The sequence below is a fragment of the Leptodactylus fuscus genome, chromosome 4 (genome assembly GCF_031893055.1).
Source record: "Leptodactylus fuscus isolate aLepFus1 chromosome 4, aLepFus1.hap2, whole genome shotgun sequence".
NCBI classification, from domain to species: Eukaryota; Metazoa; Chordata; class Amphibia; order Anura; family Leptodactylidae; genus Leptodactylus; species Leptodactylus fuscus.
The window spans coordinates 74,905,059-74,925,666 of record NC_134268.1 but is presented as its reverse complement, the minus strand read 5'-3'; the positions used below and the strand labels follow the sequence as shown (position 1 = coordinate 74,925,666).

Here is a 20,608-nt window from a genome sequence, read left to right as displayed (position 1 = left end):
CCCCTTAGATTATACTCATGAGTGGCAGATTTATTACAGAAATACCAACAACTAAAAATCTGTTCCTTATATCTACATGGAGTTGTTTCTGTTTCATGTGCATGGATTTCTAAAAACTGAATTAACAGTAAATGGAAATGTCTGCAACAAATCTGCCACATGGCAATATACCCTTAGTGTGAATTACTCTAAAGAATTGTCCATGTAGGCTTCATCCCTGCATAGAAGACTGTGGGGAAAAAAGTGCAAACTAGGAACTAGGATTATGCTTTTACCATGAACATATTATATTTGATTCACATTTAGGGTAAGGCCCCATGTTGTGAAAAAGCTGCTTTTGTGTTGCAGATGTTGCTATGGTTCTTGAGCCAAAATCAAGAACTGAGCGACAGGGAAAAGTATAAGAACTTCCTTTATATTTTCCATTAATTTTGCAGCCACTCCTAAGTTTCACCACAAAAAATGCAGCAAAAAAAAATCAATTTTTCCGCAATGTGGGGCCTCAACCTAATGGTCATCTATTGCCATGTCTGTATTCATAGTCTTGAGAAAAATATGTTTGTTTGATTTTTCATACAAATGGTTCCAGGTTTGATCAGCAGCATCTGCTTGTGGGCTGTGAGGATTGTCTTCCTAGTTTCATTGCACCATTAGAACCATTCTGATGTGGATCCAGTGGTGGTATTCTCCGACCTGGAAAACAAATTTTTTAATATTAAATATTGCCTGCTTTATACTAAAGTTTTCTATAAACACTATACCATCTATGGATGCATTTGCTTAGACCAGACAGCCTGAAAATTCACAGAATTTATCACAAGGGTTAAGATTTTGTGATGTATTAGCACACTGCCAGTCTAAGGCTACATTCAGATAACCAAGGTGCAAAATGACCATCTTGCACTTGAGGTGTACCCAATTTCATGGATCCCCCATACATTTGAGTATATGGTGGGATCCTGAAATCAGCCAAAAATAGGTCATGACCCATGTGTATGGGCATATACAAATAAATAGTTCCATTCTTTTATCTGCAATTGAGGATAAAAACTACAGTCATGTGCATGAGGCCTAAATGGTTACACCAACTATTGCTTAGACTGTTAATGGCAAATATTTGAAGCAAAAAGCTGCATTATAAGCCATATCCCTTTTCATCTAAGCAATGCCCATTTTGAAGCTAGTAAAAAAAAAGTGGTTAAAATTACTTGCGACATGGGGCCTCAGTCTAAAGATATACTGTGTGAACAAGACTTTACAGGGGACTTCCAGCACTATAACATCAAATGAGTGGGTGTGCGACACCTGGCACCACCAGCCATCAGCTGTTTGAAGAGGCCAAACCCCAAGCAGACAAACCCTGTGGTCTTTTCACATATTTTTCTTTTTTCCGAGAGCTGGAAGAAATGGCTCCCTGAAAAAAAGAACTGACCGACTCCCATTGAAATCAATGGGAGCTGTCTTTTCGGTCAGGATTTTGAGGCGGCCTCAAAATCCTGACCAAAAAATCCTGTGTGAACTTAATTCTTGTTCAGTGGAATCAGAGCAGAGCATGGGCTTCATATGCACTCACACAATGGTCATGGTTTGCTTTTAATACGCACAACACAGTGTGTGATTATAGCTAATAGTGTACCAACCGAGTAGGTACTTTACAAACAAAGGGGTAGTTGGCTTAGGAGAACTTAGAAACTTAAGGGATTGTGTTTTTACTATTGTTAGTGAAGTGGAATATAACCTCAGTATATACAGGAATCCAATGATGGAATGAAATATTTACTTATGCCTTGGAAGAGTTCTTCAACATTGATGGCATTCTTTGCACTAGTTTCAACAACAATTGCTCCAATGGACTCAGCATATTCCTTGGCATCTTTTATTGATACCTCCCTAAAAGAAAATACAGGATATCACCGTTGTCGCACTTGGAAGCATTCACATTGGTTGTAGATTGTTTTCCTTTATATCACATAAAAGGAATATCTGCTTAAATAACGATTGATATGCGTGTATACACTGTAAAAACATGACTAATTCTTTATAATGACACATGAATGTTATTTAATAAGAATGGAGTGACAAAGTTCCTTCAATATAATATAATGAGGTTTTACTTTTTACAGATCATTTTATGAGTTTCTGATATACGCCATGACAGCTGGACTTCTTGTAATAATCAGAGAGGTATGTAGGCACTTCATAGTATGTGGCAATGTACAACAATGTCATAGCAGCAGAGCATTCCCATATCTCAGAGGTCAGCAACCTTCGGCTCTCCAGCTGCTCCACTCACTTCCATGGGAGGTCCAAGAACAGCAAAACAAGTATGAATGCTGGGACTTGTAGTTTTACAACAGCTGTACTGTCAAAGGTTACCTACCCCTGCCATATCTCTTTCTATAATAATTATATGAAAGCAGAATGGTGCATGTTATTGCATGCTGATCAGGCTGTGCCCTCATTTCACTTTCTATGACTATTGCTGTGATGACCTTTTTTTTTTATCCTCCCCACAGCATATGATCCCACTATTTATGACCACCGCAAAGTTAATGACCCCCTTTTTAAACCCCCTCACACAGTATATGACCCTTTTTTTTAAAACCTACACAGTAGGAGCAGATCATTTTTACTCACCTGTCCATGCTCCACTGCCGCCTCCAGAGTGCTCTGTAGCCGATGATGAAGAACGCCAGGACGCTGTATGTAGCATCGTGACGTAAGTGTAGCACCGTCTAGAGGAGGCAGTGGAGTGCGGTGAGGACAGGAGAGGAAAAAAAATATCTGTAGCTACTTATTGCAAAAACACATGAAGTAGCAAATGCCACCCCAGTTTAATCCATAAGGCACCACCTAAGGCCATCACTTCAGGTTGTCTCATGGAAGATGTGCCCCTGGTCCACAAACAGCAGCAGATCTCAGGCAGCAGAAAGAAAATGCAACTTCATTGGTGATTGGAGACCCTGTGGTGTGACTGAGAAATGCAGCTTTTTTTGTTCCAGATTTTGTTACATTTCTTGAACCAAAGCCAGGAATGGATTGAGCAGAAGGTATTCATGTAAGGATTTCTTATATATTTCACATTCCTTTAGTAACCATTCTACAACAACAAAAAAAGCTGTGTTTCCGCAACGTGGGGCTTTAGCCTAAAGGGGCTTCCGAGCACCTAAAATCATTGCTGTGCCTTGTAATGCCGCATTCACACAATTGTAACATTTCTCCATTTTAGCTTCTGTATTATGGCCACAAATCCCATCCCAAACAATGATGTGAACTAGCAGTATCATTGGAAACTATGGTGCTGTAAGATTGGGTCATTGGACCCGTAGTCAGGATGGGATTTACCGCTGTAATACAGATGCTGAAATGCAGCCATTTTATTGCAGCATGGTTTGTGAAGGGGTTATTAGCTCTGCTATATTTGGATTGACCCGCACTATTCTCAGACTATGGTTTCTGACCACTGCCTGCCCTAATTCATGTCTATGTTCTTTTTTTCCAAGAACTCTGCCAGCACTGACATCGCATTTATATGACCACAGTTCTACTTTATGATTTTGCACCATGCTACAAAAAAAAAAAAAAACATCTGCAAATTGACAGCTAGTTGCTAATGTAGACTTCTCCTAGGATCAAATTGTAGATTCCCTGCACAGGGCTATAACACAGGATTTTTAAGCAATTCTTTTGACCTATAATACCCCATTCCCCAATTAAGCTCTAAACCAAATCCAGTAGTGAGTTAAAGGGGTTGTCCAGGATAACTGGAAATCCCTACACTAATCCTACTTTCTAAGTAACATAAGTAATCAAGAATGCATAGTTACCCATATCCCTGGTCATGTGACTGCCCCAGGGACATTTTCTGAATATCTGGTGATGATCTGTAACCCGATTTCCAGAAACAGATCATCACTACTACTCCACCCCATCCATCCCATCATACTAACTTTCCAGGCTTCTCTCTGTGGGACGTCTCCTCCTTCTTTACTGATTCTGCAGGCGTGTCCTCTTCTCCAAGCGCTGCTCTGCGCCCTGCTGCCGATAATTCACCTCTACTGTGCAGCTCCCACACATGTGCAATAGAGGTGGATCTTCGCTGCAGAGAACAAATCAGCAATGGGAGAAGAGTGCGCGACCTGCAGAATCAGTACAGGAGGAGGAGCCATATCACAGGAAGAAACCTGGAAGATAAGTATTTATTGGGGTCAGGGGTTGGGCTGAGTAGGTAGGGAAGGGCTAGTAGTGGGCGGTATAGCTGGAGAGACAGAGAGGATATGTATGGGAAGGAGGATTAGTGTGAAAGATACATAGCAGGAACAGCACCGCAACTCTAATGAGGCGAGGTGAGGCACCCGCCTTGGGCAGCGCACGGGAGGGGGGCAGCAGCCCAGTCGATTTTTTTTCACTTTCTTTTCTTTGAACCAGCGCAAGAGAGCTGCCACCCTCCTTGCACTGGTTTAGACGTCTAAGTATCAGCATAGGCGGCGTCATAACGCCGCCTACGCTGATACGTAGAAGTCTGACTGCCGAGAGAAGAGGATCACGGAGGCAGCGGGAGCAGCAGCGAGATCGGTAAGGATAATAAAAAAAAATTTGTTTTATAATAGGCAGTTACCTGCTGGAGTATCTCCAGCAGGTAGCGACCTATTTACCAACCTTCCTGGACTTGCTCACTGCCGCCCCCGCTTCCCCTTGTACTATAGGCCACAGAGGCTGGCAGTGAATAGGCCCGGGCCAGGCCGCTATCCTACTACCGCTATTATTATACTCGGGAGTCTTTTCAGACCCCCAAGTATAATAATCGGAGCCCCAGGAGAGGTGAGGGAACATAATAAATACTGTTACTTACCTCTCCGGGAACCGATTCTAAACTTCATGTAATATGACTTGAAGCGTAATGAACTACTTATCTGCAAACATTTGCACTTTCATTAAAAATGTATTCTCACTAAGGGCCACTAGAGGTCTCTGATACGTTATGAATGATCTCCTTGAGGCCATTGCATTACAACTATTGAAAAATGTTAAAGGAATCAATATGCTGGAAATTCCAGAGGCTTCAGGTTACCTAGGGTTTGAAATATGAGGTTGTGGCTGGCATCTTGTTCAAAATACCGTAGTAGGTTTATAATTATTGCCATTTTTTAATTTACAACTAGCAAAACGTTTCCACTTTAAGGGTGCATTCACACTGAGTAAACGCTAGCTTATTTTGTAGAGTAAAATTACACTTGTAAATTTTGCTATCCCATTGACTTCAATGACATTTTACAGGCGTATTTTTACAGGCGTATTTTTTACAGGCGTATTTTTTACAGGCGTATTTTTACACTTGTAAAAAAATATCATTGAAGTCAATGGGATAGCAAAATTTACAAGTGTAATTTTACTCTACAAAATAAGCTAGCGTTTACTCAGTGTGAATGCACCCAAAGAGGACCTTTCACCATGTCCGGGCACAGGCAGTTCTATATACTGCCAGAAAGCTGACAGTGCGCTGAATTCAGCGCACTGTCGGCTTTCCCGATCTGTGCCCGGTGTGAAGAGCTTACGGCCCGGTACCGTAGCTCTTCTATGGTCAGAAGGGCGTCTCTGACCATTAGCCAGAGACGTCCTTCTGCCTCGCGGCGCCAATCGCGCTGTGCTGTGGAGCCGGGAGGAACGCCCCCTCCCTCTGCTCACACAGCTTGTCCGTAGACTAGCATTATCAGGAGAGGGAGGGGGCGTTCCTCCCGGCTCCACAGCACAGCGCGATTGGCGCCGCGAGGCAGAAGGACGTCTCTGGCTAATGGTCAGAAACGCCCTTCTGACTGTAAAGCGCTACGGTACCGGGACCGATAGCGCTTTACAACGGGCACAGATCGGGAAAGCCGACAGTGCGCTGAATTCAGCGCACTGTCAGCTTTCTGGCAGTATATAACACTGCCTGTGCCCAGATATGGTGAAAGGTCCTCTTTAAAGGGACTCTATCAGCAAAATTATGCTGTATGAGCCCCACATATGCATGAATAGCCTTTAAAAAGTCTATTCAGGCACCGCTAATCTTATTTTAAACCCCTGTCCCGTTTTAAAATAAAACTATTAAAACATATATGTAAATCATACTTTAGCATGCACAATGGGCAGTTGTGCACGATCCGACGTCATCTTCTGGCACGCCTTCCTCTTTCTTCTTCTTTCGGCGACACTCTCCGGTCCTGGTACTTCCCCGGTTTATCGTCATCTTCTTCAGGTGGTTCACATCCGATTGGATCAAATCCGATGCGTGCGCACTGCCATTAAGAAAAATGGCGCCGGAGAGTGCGCAATAGCTCCAGAGGGAGTGCTACTGCGCACGTGCCGGATTTGAACCAATCGGATTTGAACCACAGGAAGAAGACAACGATGAAGCCGGGGAAGAGCCAGGACCAGAGGGCGTCACCGAAAGAAGAAGAAAGAAGAGGAAGGTGTGCCAGAAGATGACGTCGGATCGTGCACGACCGCCCAGCGTGCACGCTAAGGTATGATTTACATATATGTTTTTATAGTCTTATTTTAAAATGGGAGGGGGGTTTTAAATAACATTAACGGTGCCTGAATAGCCTTTTTAAGGGCTATTCACGCATATGTGGGGCTCATACAGCATAATTTTGCTGATAGAGCCCCTTTAAAGCCTCACATGGTACCTGTGTTTAGTAGCCTGCATTCTGGATGTAACAACCAGCTATAGGTTCCCATATAAGTTTGTTTTGATAGAAACATGAGGGTTGTGGGTATTGCATCTGGAACACAGGCAGTTTAAAAAGTACAAAAAGCCCAAGTGAGGCCACAAGGTGTTAAAACATAAAAGTGAATGGGGTGATAGACATAGGATCTATCATGCCTTTAGCAGACCTATACACGGGTGATGGAAGTAATATTACATCATGGCACACATAGGTTGTATGCTGACGACTGTTCTGCAACCAGCCTGCCGTGAATTAAAAGCACAGGCTGTACATGGGGGACACGGCTCCTTTCATTAAATGGGAAAAACCTGTCCTATCTGATGCGGCCCAAAATCAAATGCAACAAAAAAGCTTTGTTTCCACAACATGGGGCCTCAACCTGTGAGTAACAAACAGAGCGTAAGAACAGGGAGAGGAATCACAGGAAATGTAGTTCGTTCACAGATTCACTGCATGGAAACGAGAGTAAGTTCACACTGAGTTTTTTGGTCAGGATTTTGAGGCCGTATCCGCTTCAAAATGCTGACCGAAAAAAGAAGCGAGACACTCCCTCCCGACTAGGCCCATTCATTTGGGCCTAATCCAGAGCGGAGTGAGTGCACTGCACCGGCATCCAGTCGCAGCTACCGTATTTTGGACTGATACCTGAGGCGGCCTACGCCTCAGGTTCCGGTCTAAAGAACCCAGTGTGAACTTGCCCTAACAGTAATATAAGGAGCAACAGGCAAAATAAAGCCAAGTAAAAGCTCCACAAGGGAACAATGAGTATTTAGAACTGCTGTGGATGAGTTTGTAGATAGCTTTTGGAAGCTGGGGAACCCTTTTGAGGCTCAGAACCCATGTAACAAGCCGCAGCCAAAAAACTTTGCTGAAAAAAATGAGGTGTAAACGCATGTGCAATGTGTGTATGGGATCAGCCAGAATCCCATCCACTTTGCAAGTACTGTAAATGCGGCATTTTAGCTAAAATGCCACGTTTTCACAACATGGGGCCCCGGCCTAACACAGCCACAGGCATTTTTTATTTTTATATTTTATTCTTTGCTCCACACCTTGTAAAAAACATTTTTTTGTCTTTTCACAGAGCTATAAGAGGGCTTATTTTTTGGTGAGACAAATTGTACTTTGTGACGGTACCATTTAATATTCTATATGACATACTGGTAAAAAATAGATTTCTTGTGTGCTTTGTTTGACAAAGTCGTGGTGAAATGCACTTTGGATTCATGGTAGACTCCCCTGGACCATGCCCTCCATCTATAGGCATTGGGTATTGACTTATGGATTAGTGCTTCTTTACTAGGGTTTATACCTATAAGTATAGTGCATATATTCATTAATTATTATCTAGACCTTACCATGTTGTCATTTTGTCTAAGTGGATATTGTTATATATCCACTACTTTCTTTTATACATTATGAAGACTCTGGATTTAGCATTATTGTATATTTTATACAGATTGTACTTTTTGGCATATTGTAGTACTACTTTTTTGTTTAGGTATTATATATCTTTAGATATTTGTATAACATCAACCATCTATTGGATGGTTTACTTTGCATCAAATGTTATTGCCATTCTAAACAATGCCCTATTCCTCTAAGCCCCGAGTCACAGTGAGAGCAGTAAGAGGCATTTCATTCTAATAAATTATATTTCAAAGTTTTGCCTGTTTTGTTTATTGATGTAAAGTCTTCTGAAATGACAGGACCTATGAGTGAGGCCAATGACTAAGTCCAAGAGAACCATTATACAGCAATAGTAACGGACTGTATAACATCATGGATCACTATGCAGAGACTACATGACATATCATTGATTTTTCTACCTGATATCGGAGAGATCACATTTATTTCCAGCGATAGCCATAACAATGTTTTCGGGGCCATGTTCTTTCAGTTCTTTTACCCATTTCTTCAGTGTATGGAATGAGTCCTGTAAGAATAAGAGTTCACATTTAATTCTGTCTTCACAAGTGAATACACCAGTGACTAAATCTATATTTTAAATGGTAGTTATTGTATAATAAGAATAAGACAGAGATCACTGTTTTATTTTTACCTAATCCAGTTTAATATTTGTAACGTTTTATATCAAATAGAGATACATATACAGTATTTTTAATATGTTTGCGGTCAGAATAGAGATACACTTCCAACAGTTTCGGCTCCTTGGATAACCCCTTTGAGTACATTTTAGAATATTGTTTCAGCTAAGGCTGTTTTATCTACAATAACTTTAGTGAGGTTGATCACTAATATTCATTATTGTGGTTTCCATCTGCCTTTCAACTGGTCCCAAAGTTGTTTGGCTATAAGGCATGTTTTTTGGTGGCCTTGGGTACTAATTTCAGTAAACTGACTAAACTGACCAGTAAACTACTGCACCAAGTTGGAAACAAACAATTCTTAAAATTGTGGTCACCTGTAGTATAAAGGGGTACTCTATACAGTATGAGAGCCACTGGAGGATGAGATGTAAAGTAAAAGTGCCTCAAAATTTCAAGGACACATAAGTGACTTAAATTTTTCTAGCTTCAACATTCTATACTTTTTCATAACCATTTTGTTTAAAAAAAAAATGATTTAAGGGTAAAAAGGAATACAACAACCCTTAGCCCATTACCTTAAACAGGACTATGCCCCAAAACCAGATCTAATACTACAATTTCCTAGTGGTGTTGTGCTTTAACCCATTCCAGTTAATATGTGGCAGTGATCATTTTAATTGATGGCTAGTAGAAACCCAGTCCATGTAGCCCCCAGCAAACAGCTGCATTTCTAGCATTGACTCTATGGTTTGAAGGATATACTAGCCAGCTGTACCAGGACAGATATTCACACAGAACTTTTACGAAACAATGTACTGGTAGAAATCCTGTATAGCGCATGTATTTTCTGGATTTAATTAATACACTGGTTATGTGTAAGGGAATTGCTAGTTGTTCAATTCCCTAGCGCTGCTGCTGGAACAATGGAAGAAGAGAAATACAGAGATAGTGAGCTCTAAACTCAGCAGCTCCTGTCCCTGCCTACTTGCCTGAACTGTCCTAGGTGACAGATGACAACTGGGCAGCAAAACCCTTCCTAGAAATAAGTGTTACGCTGAACAAGACAGGGCAAAACAACACAGAAGTGAAGTCAGCAAGCCAAGGGTCAAAGCCAGAGAGACAAAGCAGTACAAAATCGGAATCCAAAAGAATAGTCACAAGGGAAGCCAAAGTTCAGAGGTCACTTTTTTTAAAAGTGGTGTAAGTAGAGATGAGCAAGTAGCAAAATATTCGAGATTCGATATTCGTTTCGAGTAGAGCCTCAATATTCAACTACTCGATCTAATATCGAATCCCATTAGAGTCTATGGGAAAAAATGCTTGTTTCATGGGAAACCACTCTTCGACTAAAGGAGAGTCACCAAGTCCACGAGTAGCAGGAGTAGAGTGTTTAGGAGGAGCGCTGTGCAATTAAAAAGCACGGACCCCATAGACTATAACGGGTCCGTGCGCTTTAACTGCACAGCACTTGCAGTTGCACTGATATTCATTTCGGGGGGTCCTCCTGCGGACTCCTTCCGGACAGAAGGCAAGCGCTAATGTGAACCTACTTATCCTGCATAAACAGCATTGATTGGCTGAATGCTATACAGTGTATAGCATTCGGCCAATCAACGCTGGCTCTGAATCGAATCTTTACTGCGAATAGGAGTAGTATTTGAACAAGTACGAGTATTTAGAATACCGTAGTATTCTATTGAATACCTACTCGATTGAATACTACTCGCTCATCTCTAAGTGTAAGTGGTAGAAAAGAATAAAGTCAAATTTTTGGCACAAATATGGCCAGAAACTAGTATAAAATATGTTGTATGAATTTATGAAATATGTTAAAATTCCCCATGTTAATATGCATTTGGCCTTGTAGAGTATATTGTACAACGTTAGCTTATTCTGTCAGCTCAGTTTTGACCCTTTTCTATTCAGATGGATGAAATTGCTACCCAAAAATTAGTGACCTACATTTTTCCCACCTTAAAAATATGATCACATCCCAGTAATGCCATTTTTGGCCCTGTTTCAGTATATGAGTCATCCAGTCTTAAATAGTATATTCTGGTGTTATGTCTCAGACACAGTGGAATTCTGCCACTGCTTTACCATATGTATTTATCTCTGTTTTAGCAGTTATTTTATATTAAGGATAGTCAATTAAATACCAGATGGGTAAAATACGAGGTGATATGCCTTACCTGCTTTGTTATGTCATATACAATAACAGCAGCTGCTGAGCCTCTGTAGTACATTGGTGCCAAGGAATGGAACTGCAAAAACAATTGAAATTTCGATTACACATTTTGCAAATCCACATTTTGGGGTTATCCAATGAACATAACCATATCTAAACTTGACAATTCAAAGTTAAATATTTTTGAAAATATAAGTAATAACCAGTTTCAAAGAGTTTTAAAGATTTTCTCTAACATCTCACGGTGACAGTACTTTGTTTTGTTAGGTTGTCAATGGATGCAACCATTAATACAGGAACTTAATATGGTCTGTTACTTGTTAGAAACTCAGCCGTGTTTTCCTTATTGTGGCCAGGTTATCTTCTCATGCATGTAGTGTCCTTGTACGAGAAGATAACTCAGTCACAATAAAGAAATCTTGCTAGACAATAAAAAGTTCCTGCATTTAAGGTTGTATTCAATGGCAACTGATCAAAACATAAACCGGTCACCACTAAGGCTAGGGTCACAACTGTGTTCTGTAAACGTCCATGGATTCCGTCCCCCATTCCACTTGAAAAATGCAGAGAGAAAAGTCCAAGAAGGCATTTTCTCTCCACGTTTTTAGGTGGTATCCAGGAGGACCCGGTGTATGGAGTCCACAGTGGGTATCTGCTTTTTTTTTTTCTTTCCAATTCAGTATATTGGTTTTCAAAAAGGCATAAAATACAGTGACAACAAATATCTGCAATGGTTAACAGGGAGATCCCAAAGTAGACGTCAGTGGTCAAGAAGAGAAGGGGAAGGAGAGAAGAAAGGAGGATGAATGGAAAGGAGCCGTCATGAGGCAAGAAAATCAAAACAACACAGGGTCAAAGGGAAGAAAAAAGGGGGAAAAAAGGAGGGGGGGGGGCTATACTGCAAAAGTATCTGGGTCCAGTGGAGGACACTAGGGGTGCAAACAATCAAAAATTCTTCAGCAGAAAGAGCAATAAGACTCCACAAGGGACAAATTCAAAAAGATCTGGACACCGTGGCTATCCTATTTTGATACTAGACTGACCTCAGATGCTTGATCATGGAGAACCGCTTTCTTGAATCCACACTCCTCTCTCCATATCCCTGAGTCCCCCTCCCCCCCTACCACTATACTGTCCCCTTCTCCCTTCCCCTCCCCTTTCTCTCTCCTATTCTTATTTTCCTTCCTGACCCATTCTTTCCAACTATTCTCACTCTTCACTTTTTTTTTTTCCCTTTCTTTATTTTTTTATACAACTCCCCCTTCTCTCGGGATGTCCCCTATATCCCCATGGCTCCTCTCCCTCTAGGCTTCCTATGGTGGGGAGATGTCATTTACATTTAATATTGCATTGTCACAACCTTATTCTTTACACTACTACCTTCAGCTGATGCCGTGACTGTGCCCAAACCATGCCTTCTGTCTACCAATCGCCTACCTGGCCTCACCTAGGCCCAGTTATCTCTGTTACACTGGTTCACATGATGATTTTAAAATGTGAACTAGTTATGTTGCTTCAGATTACATTACTTAATATATCTTTTCGATGTCACACACTTGATTTTATATGATGTAACTATTTTGTCACACTTCGCTTTTTTTTTTAATTTTGATATGTTTGTATATAACGTTGTAAAAATTTCAATAAAATAAGACTTACAAAAAAAAAAGACTCCACAAGGAGCAAAAGCAGATAGTCAAGAATAGCCCTAACGCATTAGTTAGCTATATAAGCCAAAACATCCCACTATAGGTCTACGTGAGAAGCACAGGCCCGAGAAGCGTCTGATATTCATATCCATCCAGTAGAACCAAGTTTTGTTAAAAGTTTCAACATTGTGTATTTGCTTTTTAATAGAGATGAACGAGTAGTGTTCGATCGAGTAGGTGTTCGATCGAATGCTACGGTATTTGAAATACTCGTACTCGATCGAACACTACTAGCTGTTCGAAGTTTAAGGTTCGATGCAGAACCAGCGTTGATTGGCAGAATGCTATACATTCTGCCAATCAACGCTGGTTCTTCTCTTACCTTTAGAAGTCTTCTCCGTGCAGCGTCCCCGCGGCGTCTTCCGGATGGAATTCACTCTGCGTAGGTATCCGGCCTAGGCAGAGCCGACTGCGCATGCGCGGGCATGCCCTCGCATATGCAGTCGGCTCTGCTCAGGCGTCGGGCCGGGCAGAGCCGACTGCACATGCGCAGTCGGCTCTGCCTAGGCCCTGATGCCTAGGCAGAGTGAATTCCAGCCGGAAGACGCCGCGGGGGCGCTGCGCCGGGAGAAGACTTCAAGGGGAATCCAGCCCAACCGTCACTCGTGGACTTGGTAAGTATAATGTTATCGAATTTTGCGTACCCCTGAAACGAGCATTTCCCCCCATAGACTATAATGGGGTTCGAAATCCGTTTGAACAGCCGAACAGTGTGCGGCTGTTCGAATCGGATTTCGAACCTCGGACATTTTAGTGTTCGCTCATCTCTACTTTTTAATTAGATTGGGTTTCCGATTTTCGGGTCCCCAAGCAGGTCCCGAACATAAGTGTAAACCTCACGTAAGATGATTATACAAAAATTTTAAAAATAGCTGGTTCCGCTATGACTAAGGGACGCTTTGTAGGTCCCGAAATGCGTCAGATGGACAGCGATTTTTAACTCACATTGTTTGGTGTCTTGTCTTCACTATGTATGTTTGTATCTGAATGTGTAACCCAGCCAAGGGTGACAAAAAAGAAAAGAAAAGTTTTTTAAAGGAATGAAATAAAAGATTTTTTTATCGCTACGAGTTGCTGACCCTTCAATCAAACTTCGGTTTGCACAGATTGGAAAATTAAAAATTTTTAAACCCTGCAAATTTTTAATTATTTATATCTGCAAAAATGTTTACATTTTAATTGTCTACAAATTTAACAGTTACAGTTATGTCTATTGGAAAACCCTTTTTAGACTACGGTCTCACATAGTGAGTCACAGCAAAAAAGCAGGGACTTTCTGCCCCTATTACACCTATATGGAAAATGCCAGCATTTCCGCAGGTATATTTCATATGCTGTTTTTGAAAACACAGCTTTTCTGCTGCAGATTTTTTTGTGCAATGTGTGGATGGGATTAGCCAGAATCCCATCCACTTTGCAGGTAATGTAGAATGCTACATTTCCGCAATATGGGGCCCCTTTCTAAAGCCCCGCGTGGCATAAATGCCACAATTTGGCTGTGGTGGAACCACCATAGAAAAAAATACGGCATTTTATAGTCCCTGCATAACAAATCCCATCCACACACTGCAGAAAAATATGCGCAGTGGACTCGCTGCGATTTCCAAAAACTATAGTTATAATAGAAGCAGAAAGTCTGGAGAGGAAACATCTGCAGACTTTCTGTGAAAAGCACTGTGGGAAAAAACACAATGCATTGCTGGCGTGGTTTTTCTCACAGTACTTTTTTGCTACAGCCTGCCTTGGCCAAAAGTATTATTTTAAGCAACAAAATATCAGGGGCAAATTAAGTTATATACATAGTGTATATTGTTTCCTCATTAACTATTACATAATTAAGCACTGCCTGAGGTCTCACGGCAGAACAGTCACCTATGATGCTAGGGGGTTACTGCCTCATCAGGGGACTACTGTTTCATTCTAAAAGCATGATTAAGGAACGGGACATTAGTCCTGCAGTGAGGCAGAAACTCCTAGCTTTACAGATAACTATGATGCTATGACCTCAGAAGACATAGCAGTTTGGAGTAATGGAGCCGCGCTCGAGAGGCTCAAATTTTTATATGGTTTAATATGCTTCACCCAGATGACAGACTCCCATTAACAGCCACTCCATTAATTTCTATGGGACTGCCAGGGATAGCTGTATCAGTTGGTGGCACTTGAAGGAACCCGTTTACCAGAATTCTAGGGGACTCCTAAGAATAGGGCTGCTTTAACCATAGGAAAAATGGTGCATCTGCAACGTCTTTATGGTAGCAGGGGCCCCCTCAGCTGCCCTGGATGAGCGGGACAGTCCCACATTTCAAGTGATGTCCCACTGTTCCAGATGGCAGGCAGTAATTTCATGTCTGTGTCGTTAGGATTGAATACAATAGTGGAATACAATAGCGGAGCACAGAGCTATCAGGTCTGTGTTCCATTATTCAGCCTTTGGCTGGTGATATGTGTGGTTGGGAAGTGCAATGAGCGCCGAGCCGCAGACAACATTACAGCTGGAGCCTGCAGGTCTGTGGGAACAAAGTTAGGTGAGTATTTTTTGTTTTGTCTTTGTGCTTTTTGTGACATTGGTAGTTGAAGGGGCTTTATGTGGAGCTTGGCCAGGGGAATTAAATTATATTGGGGGGACCAGCTTCAAAAAGGCCCCCTTTGAACAAGGCCCCCTAATGCATTCAAACAGCCCTGCCTAAGAGTAGGTAATCGGTTTATATAGTAGGAAACCCCATTTAGGATAAGCTTTTTTATACAGTTTCTGAAGCCAAATCAGATGTAGATAATGAGGGCTGAGAACCTAAAAAGGACTGTTTTCTTTTCAATCCAGGACTAGTTTTGACCTCAAAAACTGCATCAAAAATTGACTGCACTAGTGTCAGTCTTTTGATCTTCACTGATTTTATTGGTGTTTCTGGCCAAGTGTTTACTTGGATCCACACTGCCAGTCTCCTCATGTGTCACAGTTTGTAGATTAATTAGTTAACGACTTAAATTAGTGCTAGTCTGAAGCTGTGCTTTCCTATATAAGTAGATATAGCTTATGGGGTGCATCTCATATGCGGGGGCATCTCATCTGCAGCATGCATCTTAACCAAATTGCATCTTAACCAAAGTGCACTTATACATGGCACTTAAACAGGGCACGAAACAGGCTAACCATGGCAGAACACCAGGTAAATTTCAACCTAAAACAACAAGTTTTACCTCATGGTATCCTGTAGCTGCACTGTCTCTTACTATCTTAGCCATTGGCTTCCTGCAGATCTCTCCTCCACCACATGCCATCCATATCAGTCCCTCTCTTCTTCCTTCTCCCATGTACAGCTCTCACACACTTTTCACACTCTGTAATCATCCCTTTATTTCTTTTAGCAGTGACACCAAACAGAAGCGCCCACATAAATCCCTGAACCACCTTCTGTCTCTGTCCATGTTGCTCCTCCTAGCTGCTGGGGACATCTCTCCTAACCCCGGCCCTCCTTCCTTCACTAACTCTTCTTCCTGCACACATAGAAGGCCTACAAACCTCATCAATATTTACCGTGTTCCTTCCCCTCATCTCTCCCCTGTCTCTTTTAACTGCTCTCTCTGGAACGCCCGCTCAGTGTGTAACAAACTAGAATACATTAATGACTTATTCCTTAGTAAATCCCTCGGCCTGCTCGCCTTTACTGAAACTTGGATCCAGCAGGCAGACACGGCCTCCCCTGCTGCTCTGTGTCATGGTGGCCTACAATTCGCACACACCTCTAGGCCTGATAATAGGCAGGGTGGTGGGGTAGGATTACTGCTGTCACCGCAGTGCATTTTTCAGTCCATTCCCCCGGTCCCCTCACTCACATTCTCCTCATTTGAAGTCCATGCTATCAGACTTTTCCGGCCACTCTCCTTACGTGTAGCTGTGATCTACCGCCCACCTGGCTCACCCTACCAATTTTTGGACCACTTTGCTTCTTGGCTTCCCCACTTTTTATCCAGTGACATTCCTACCCTCATCATGGGTGACTTTAACATCCCTATTGCCCCCCCTCACTCCCCGGCTGCCTCACAGTTTCTCTCATTAACCACTTCTCTTGGTCTCTCACAATGTTCTTCTTCCGCCACACATATAGACGGTAACACGATTGATCTAGTCTTCCATCGACTCCTCACAGTCTCTAAATTTTCTAACTCTTCTCTGCCGCTTTCTGACCACAATCTTCTATCTCTCACCATCAGTGCTCTCTCCCCTTCACAAGACGCCCCTACCCATCACACATATAGGAACTTGCGTGCTATTGACACCCAGCACCTCTCAGATACTCTACAGTCCTCCCTGTCCCCCATCTCTTCAATCTCCTGTCCCAATCTGGCCACCAGTCACTATAATGAAACCCTCAAAAATGCATTGGATGAGGTTGCTCCCCCCTCCACTCGTAAAGTCCCACATAGGAGGCAGCAGCCCTGGCACACGCCACAGACACGATTTCTTCAGCGCTGCTCTAGGTGTGCCGAACGTCTCTGGAGAAAATCACGCTCACCTGCAGATTTCCTCCACTTCAAGTTTATGCTTAAAACATATAGCTCTGCCCTTTACCTCGCCAAACAAGACTATTTCACCGCCCTCATCTCTTCTCTCTCCAGCAACCCTAAAAGGCTTTTTGAAACCTTTCACTCCTTACTCACACCCAAGGTGCAGACGCCATTCACAGACCTTAGTGCTGATGACCTGGCCATGTATTTCCATGATAAAATTGATAAGATCCGTCAGGAAATTACTGCCCAAGCCCCAGGTGGCATTGACTCCCACACCTACGATAGTACTGATCCCCTCACCAGCCGCACTTTAGACTGTCCATTCTCATCTTTTGAACCTGTCACAGAAGAGGAAGTTTCCCAGCTACTTTCTTCATCTCGCCCCACAACCTGCAGTAGTGACCCCTTCCCCTCACACCTTCTCCAATCTCTGTCCCCTGCTGTCACTACTTACCTTACTAAAATATTTAACCTCTCTCTCTCTTCTGGAATCTTCCCATCCTCCTTCAAGCATGCTGTTATAATCCCACTACTGAAAAAACCCTCCCTGGACCCATCCTGTGCTGCTAACTATCGACCCGTCTCTAACCTCCCCTTCATCTCTAAACTTTTGGAACGCCTGTTTTATTCTCGGTTAATCCGTTATCTCTCTGCTAACTCTCTGCTTGACCCCTTATAATCTGGTTTCCGCGCTGTGCACTCTACTGAAACAGCTCTCACAAAAGTCTCTAATGATCTACTAAAGGCTAAATCCAGTGGTGACTTCTCTCTTCTTATTCTTCTGGACCTCTCTGCAGCTTTTGACACTGTTGACCATCAACTTCTCCTCACTATGCTCCGCTCAGTCGGCCTCAATGACACTGCGCTCTCCTGGTTCTCCTCTTATCTCTCAGACCGCACTTTCAGTGTATCATTTGCGGGCTCTGTTTCCTCCCCTCTTTCCCTTGCTGTTGGGGTTCCTCAGGGCTCGGTCCTCGGCCCCCTGCTCTTTTCTCTCTACACAGCCCCCATTGGACAAACCATCGCCAGATTTGGCTTCAGGTACCAACTTTATGCTGATGACACCCAATTATACACATCTTCCCGTGACATCACCCCTGCACTCATACAGGACACCAGTGACTGTCTCTCTGCTGTCTCTAATATCATGTCCTCGCTCTATCTGAAACTAAATCTCTCTAAGACTGAACTACTACTGTTTCCACCATCTAACAGATCTGTCCCTGATATATCCATTGCAGTCTCAGGCCTTACTATAACTCCTAGGCAGCAGGCACGCTGCCTTGGGGTCATATTTGACGCAGACCTTTCCTTCACCCCTCATATTGAATCACTCGCACGTTCATGTCACCTCCACCTCAAAAACATCTCCAGAATACGCCCTTTCCTTACCAGAGATACACTAAAGACACTTATTGTCTCTCTGATTCATTCTCGCCTTGACTACTGTAACTCCTTACTAATCGGTCTTCCCCTCACTAAACTCTCTCCTCTACAATCTATTCTGAATGCAGCAGCCAGGCTCATCTATCAGGCTAGACGCTACAGCGATGCCTCCGGTCTGTGCCAGTCACTACATTGGCTGCCTATTCATTATAGAATAAAATATAAAGTTATTACTCTCATCCACAAGGCTCTCCATAATGCCGCACCTCCCTACATTTCTTCCTTCATCTCTGTCTACCGCCCAACCCGTGCTCTCCGCTCACTCAATGACCTAACACTTACATCCTCTATTATCAGAACCTCCCATGCTCGTATACAAGACTTCTCCCGAGCTGCACCACTTCTCTGGAATGCTCTACCCCGGACAATAAGATTAACTCCCAACTTCTACAGTTTCAAACGCAAACTAAAGACGAATCTTTTCAGACAAGCCTATCACAATTCCTAATGCACAAAATTGTCTGAACACTGTATAAGCAATGCCGCCCCTGCTACCTCTTGTGTCACCCCCTCTACCTCATAGATTGTAAGCTCTTTTGAGCAGGGCCCTCAGTCCCATTGTGTGAAATGACGTTCTTTGTTATGTATGTCTGTATCTGAACCCTATAAATTGTACAGCGCTGCGGAATATGTTGGCGCTATATAAATAAAATGTATTATTATTATTAATGTGTATCCTCAACCATAAAAGGATTTAAGGCTCCACATTGTGGAAACACAGATTTTTTTTTTGCAGATTTTGCTGTGGTTTTTTGAGTCAAAGCCAAAAGAGGCTACAAAAGGAATGGGAAATATATAGAAAGCTCTGATAAGTGAGGACTTATCCTAAGGATAGATTAGCAATTATAAGGCCTGGAAAACCTATTAGGCTGAGTTCACACAGTTTTTTGGTCAGGATTTTGAGGCTGAATTTGCCTCAAAATCTGGACCAAAAAGATGGCTCCCATTCAAATCAATGGGAGTTGGTCAGTTCTTTTTTCCGGGAGCCGTTTGCAGTGCACCGGCATCAAGTCGCAGCTACCCATATTTTGGTCTGGAAACTGAGGCGGCCTCCGACCAAAAAACCCCGTGTGAATCCGGCCTTAAGGCGAGGTCCCCATGTGGCGCAGATGCCGTGAATCCCATCCACACATTGCAAAAAAATCTGCACACTGGACACGCTGCAGTTTCAGTTTTGGAAATTGTAGTATGTCAATTATACCTATGGCAATGCTGGTGGTTTTCCCATAGTAAAATTGAAGCAGAAAGCACTGTGGGGAAAACCGTGATGCATTGCCACCACAGTTTCTCCTGCAGCAAAAAAAGCTGGGGCCAATTATGTGGGGCCTTAGCCTTAAATTATTTTTTAGAATGATTCAGTATTACAGTGTACCTGCATTGATTGTGTTAGATTTATTTCTATTGTCATAATTGGAGTCAAGAAGGTCAGTAGATCAGAAGCATTGGCTCTTCATTGACGTCTGTTTTATGTTCACCTCAATCTTCTTTAAACTGGATGAACATCTGTTTTTTTTGTTCCACTTTGCATCACCAAAAATACTGTATTTGATTAAGTACCTCAGCATATTTCAATTTCTTATGAACGGGTTCTTAATTTATGGGCTAGCCATATAACATGTAGCCTTAAAGTGGGATTTATACAATATTCAGTCTTTGTTATTAATTGTGCTGGCACATCATTTACTTTTATACTGTCTCTGTCACTTGTCAGCTATATACTGGTGGCTCATATGGAAGCAATTACATTGTTAATATGAAGTCTAGAAGCATGCAGACACATCATTTCCAAATTACAAGTGAATAAACAGTGTCACTGGCCAGAAGGGAAAAAAAAGGATTGGTAGGCATAAAAAGTATTTTTGGCACTTCACTATTTCTAGCCAGATAGGCCATCATAAAGATGAAAGTGTCCTGGAAGAAGTAACGTAACTATTCTGATGGATGGTACACACAGTACATACCACCAGGTTAGCTTATACTTACAGTAACCAGTCA

The 20,608-nt window shown here is 42.4% G+C and overlaps 1 protein-coding gene across 1 annotated transcript in view; it reads right to left on the bottom strand.

The window, feature by feature from the left end:
- Nucleotides 1–444: 444 nt before the first annotated feature.
- The window catches only part of RAB31 (RAB31, member RAS oncogene family), a 32,781-nt gene continuing 12,617 nt past the window's right edge, over nucleotides 445–20,608 (bottom strand). Inside the window, exons 4-7 of the mRNA XM_075270690.1 lie at nucleotides 10,954–11,025; nucleotides 8,540–8,646; nucleotides 1,781–1,890; nucleotides 445–693 (exon numbers count right to left, since the gene is read on the bottom strand). Of these exons, the coding sequence (XP_075126791.1) occupies nucleotides 596–693; nucleotides 1,781–1,890; nucleotides 8,540–8,646; nucleotides 10,954–11,025 (387 nt within the window). The 3' untranslated portion in view covers nucleotides 445–595. The remainder of the gene's footprint in view (nucleotides 694–1,780; nucleotides 1,891–8,539; nucleotides 8,647–10,953; nucleotides 11,026–20,608) is intronic.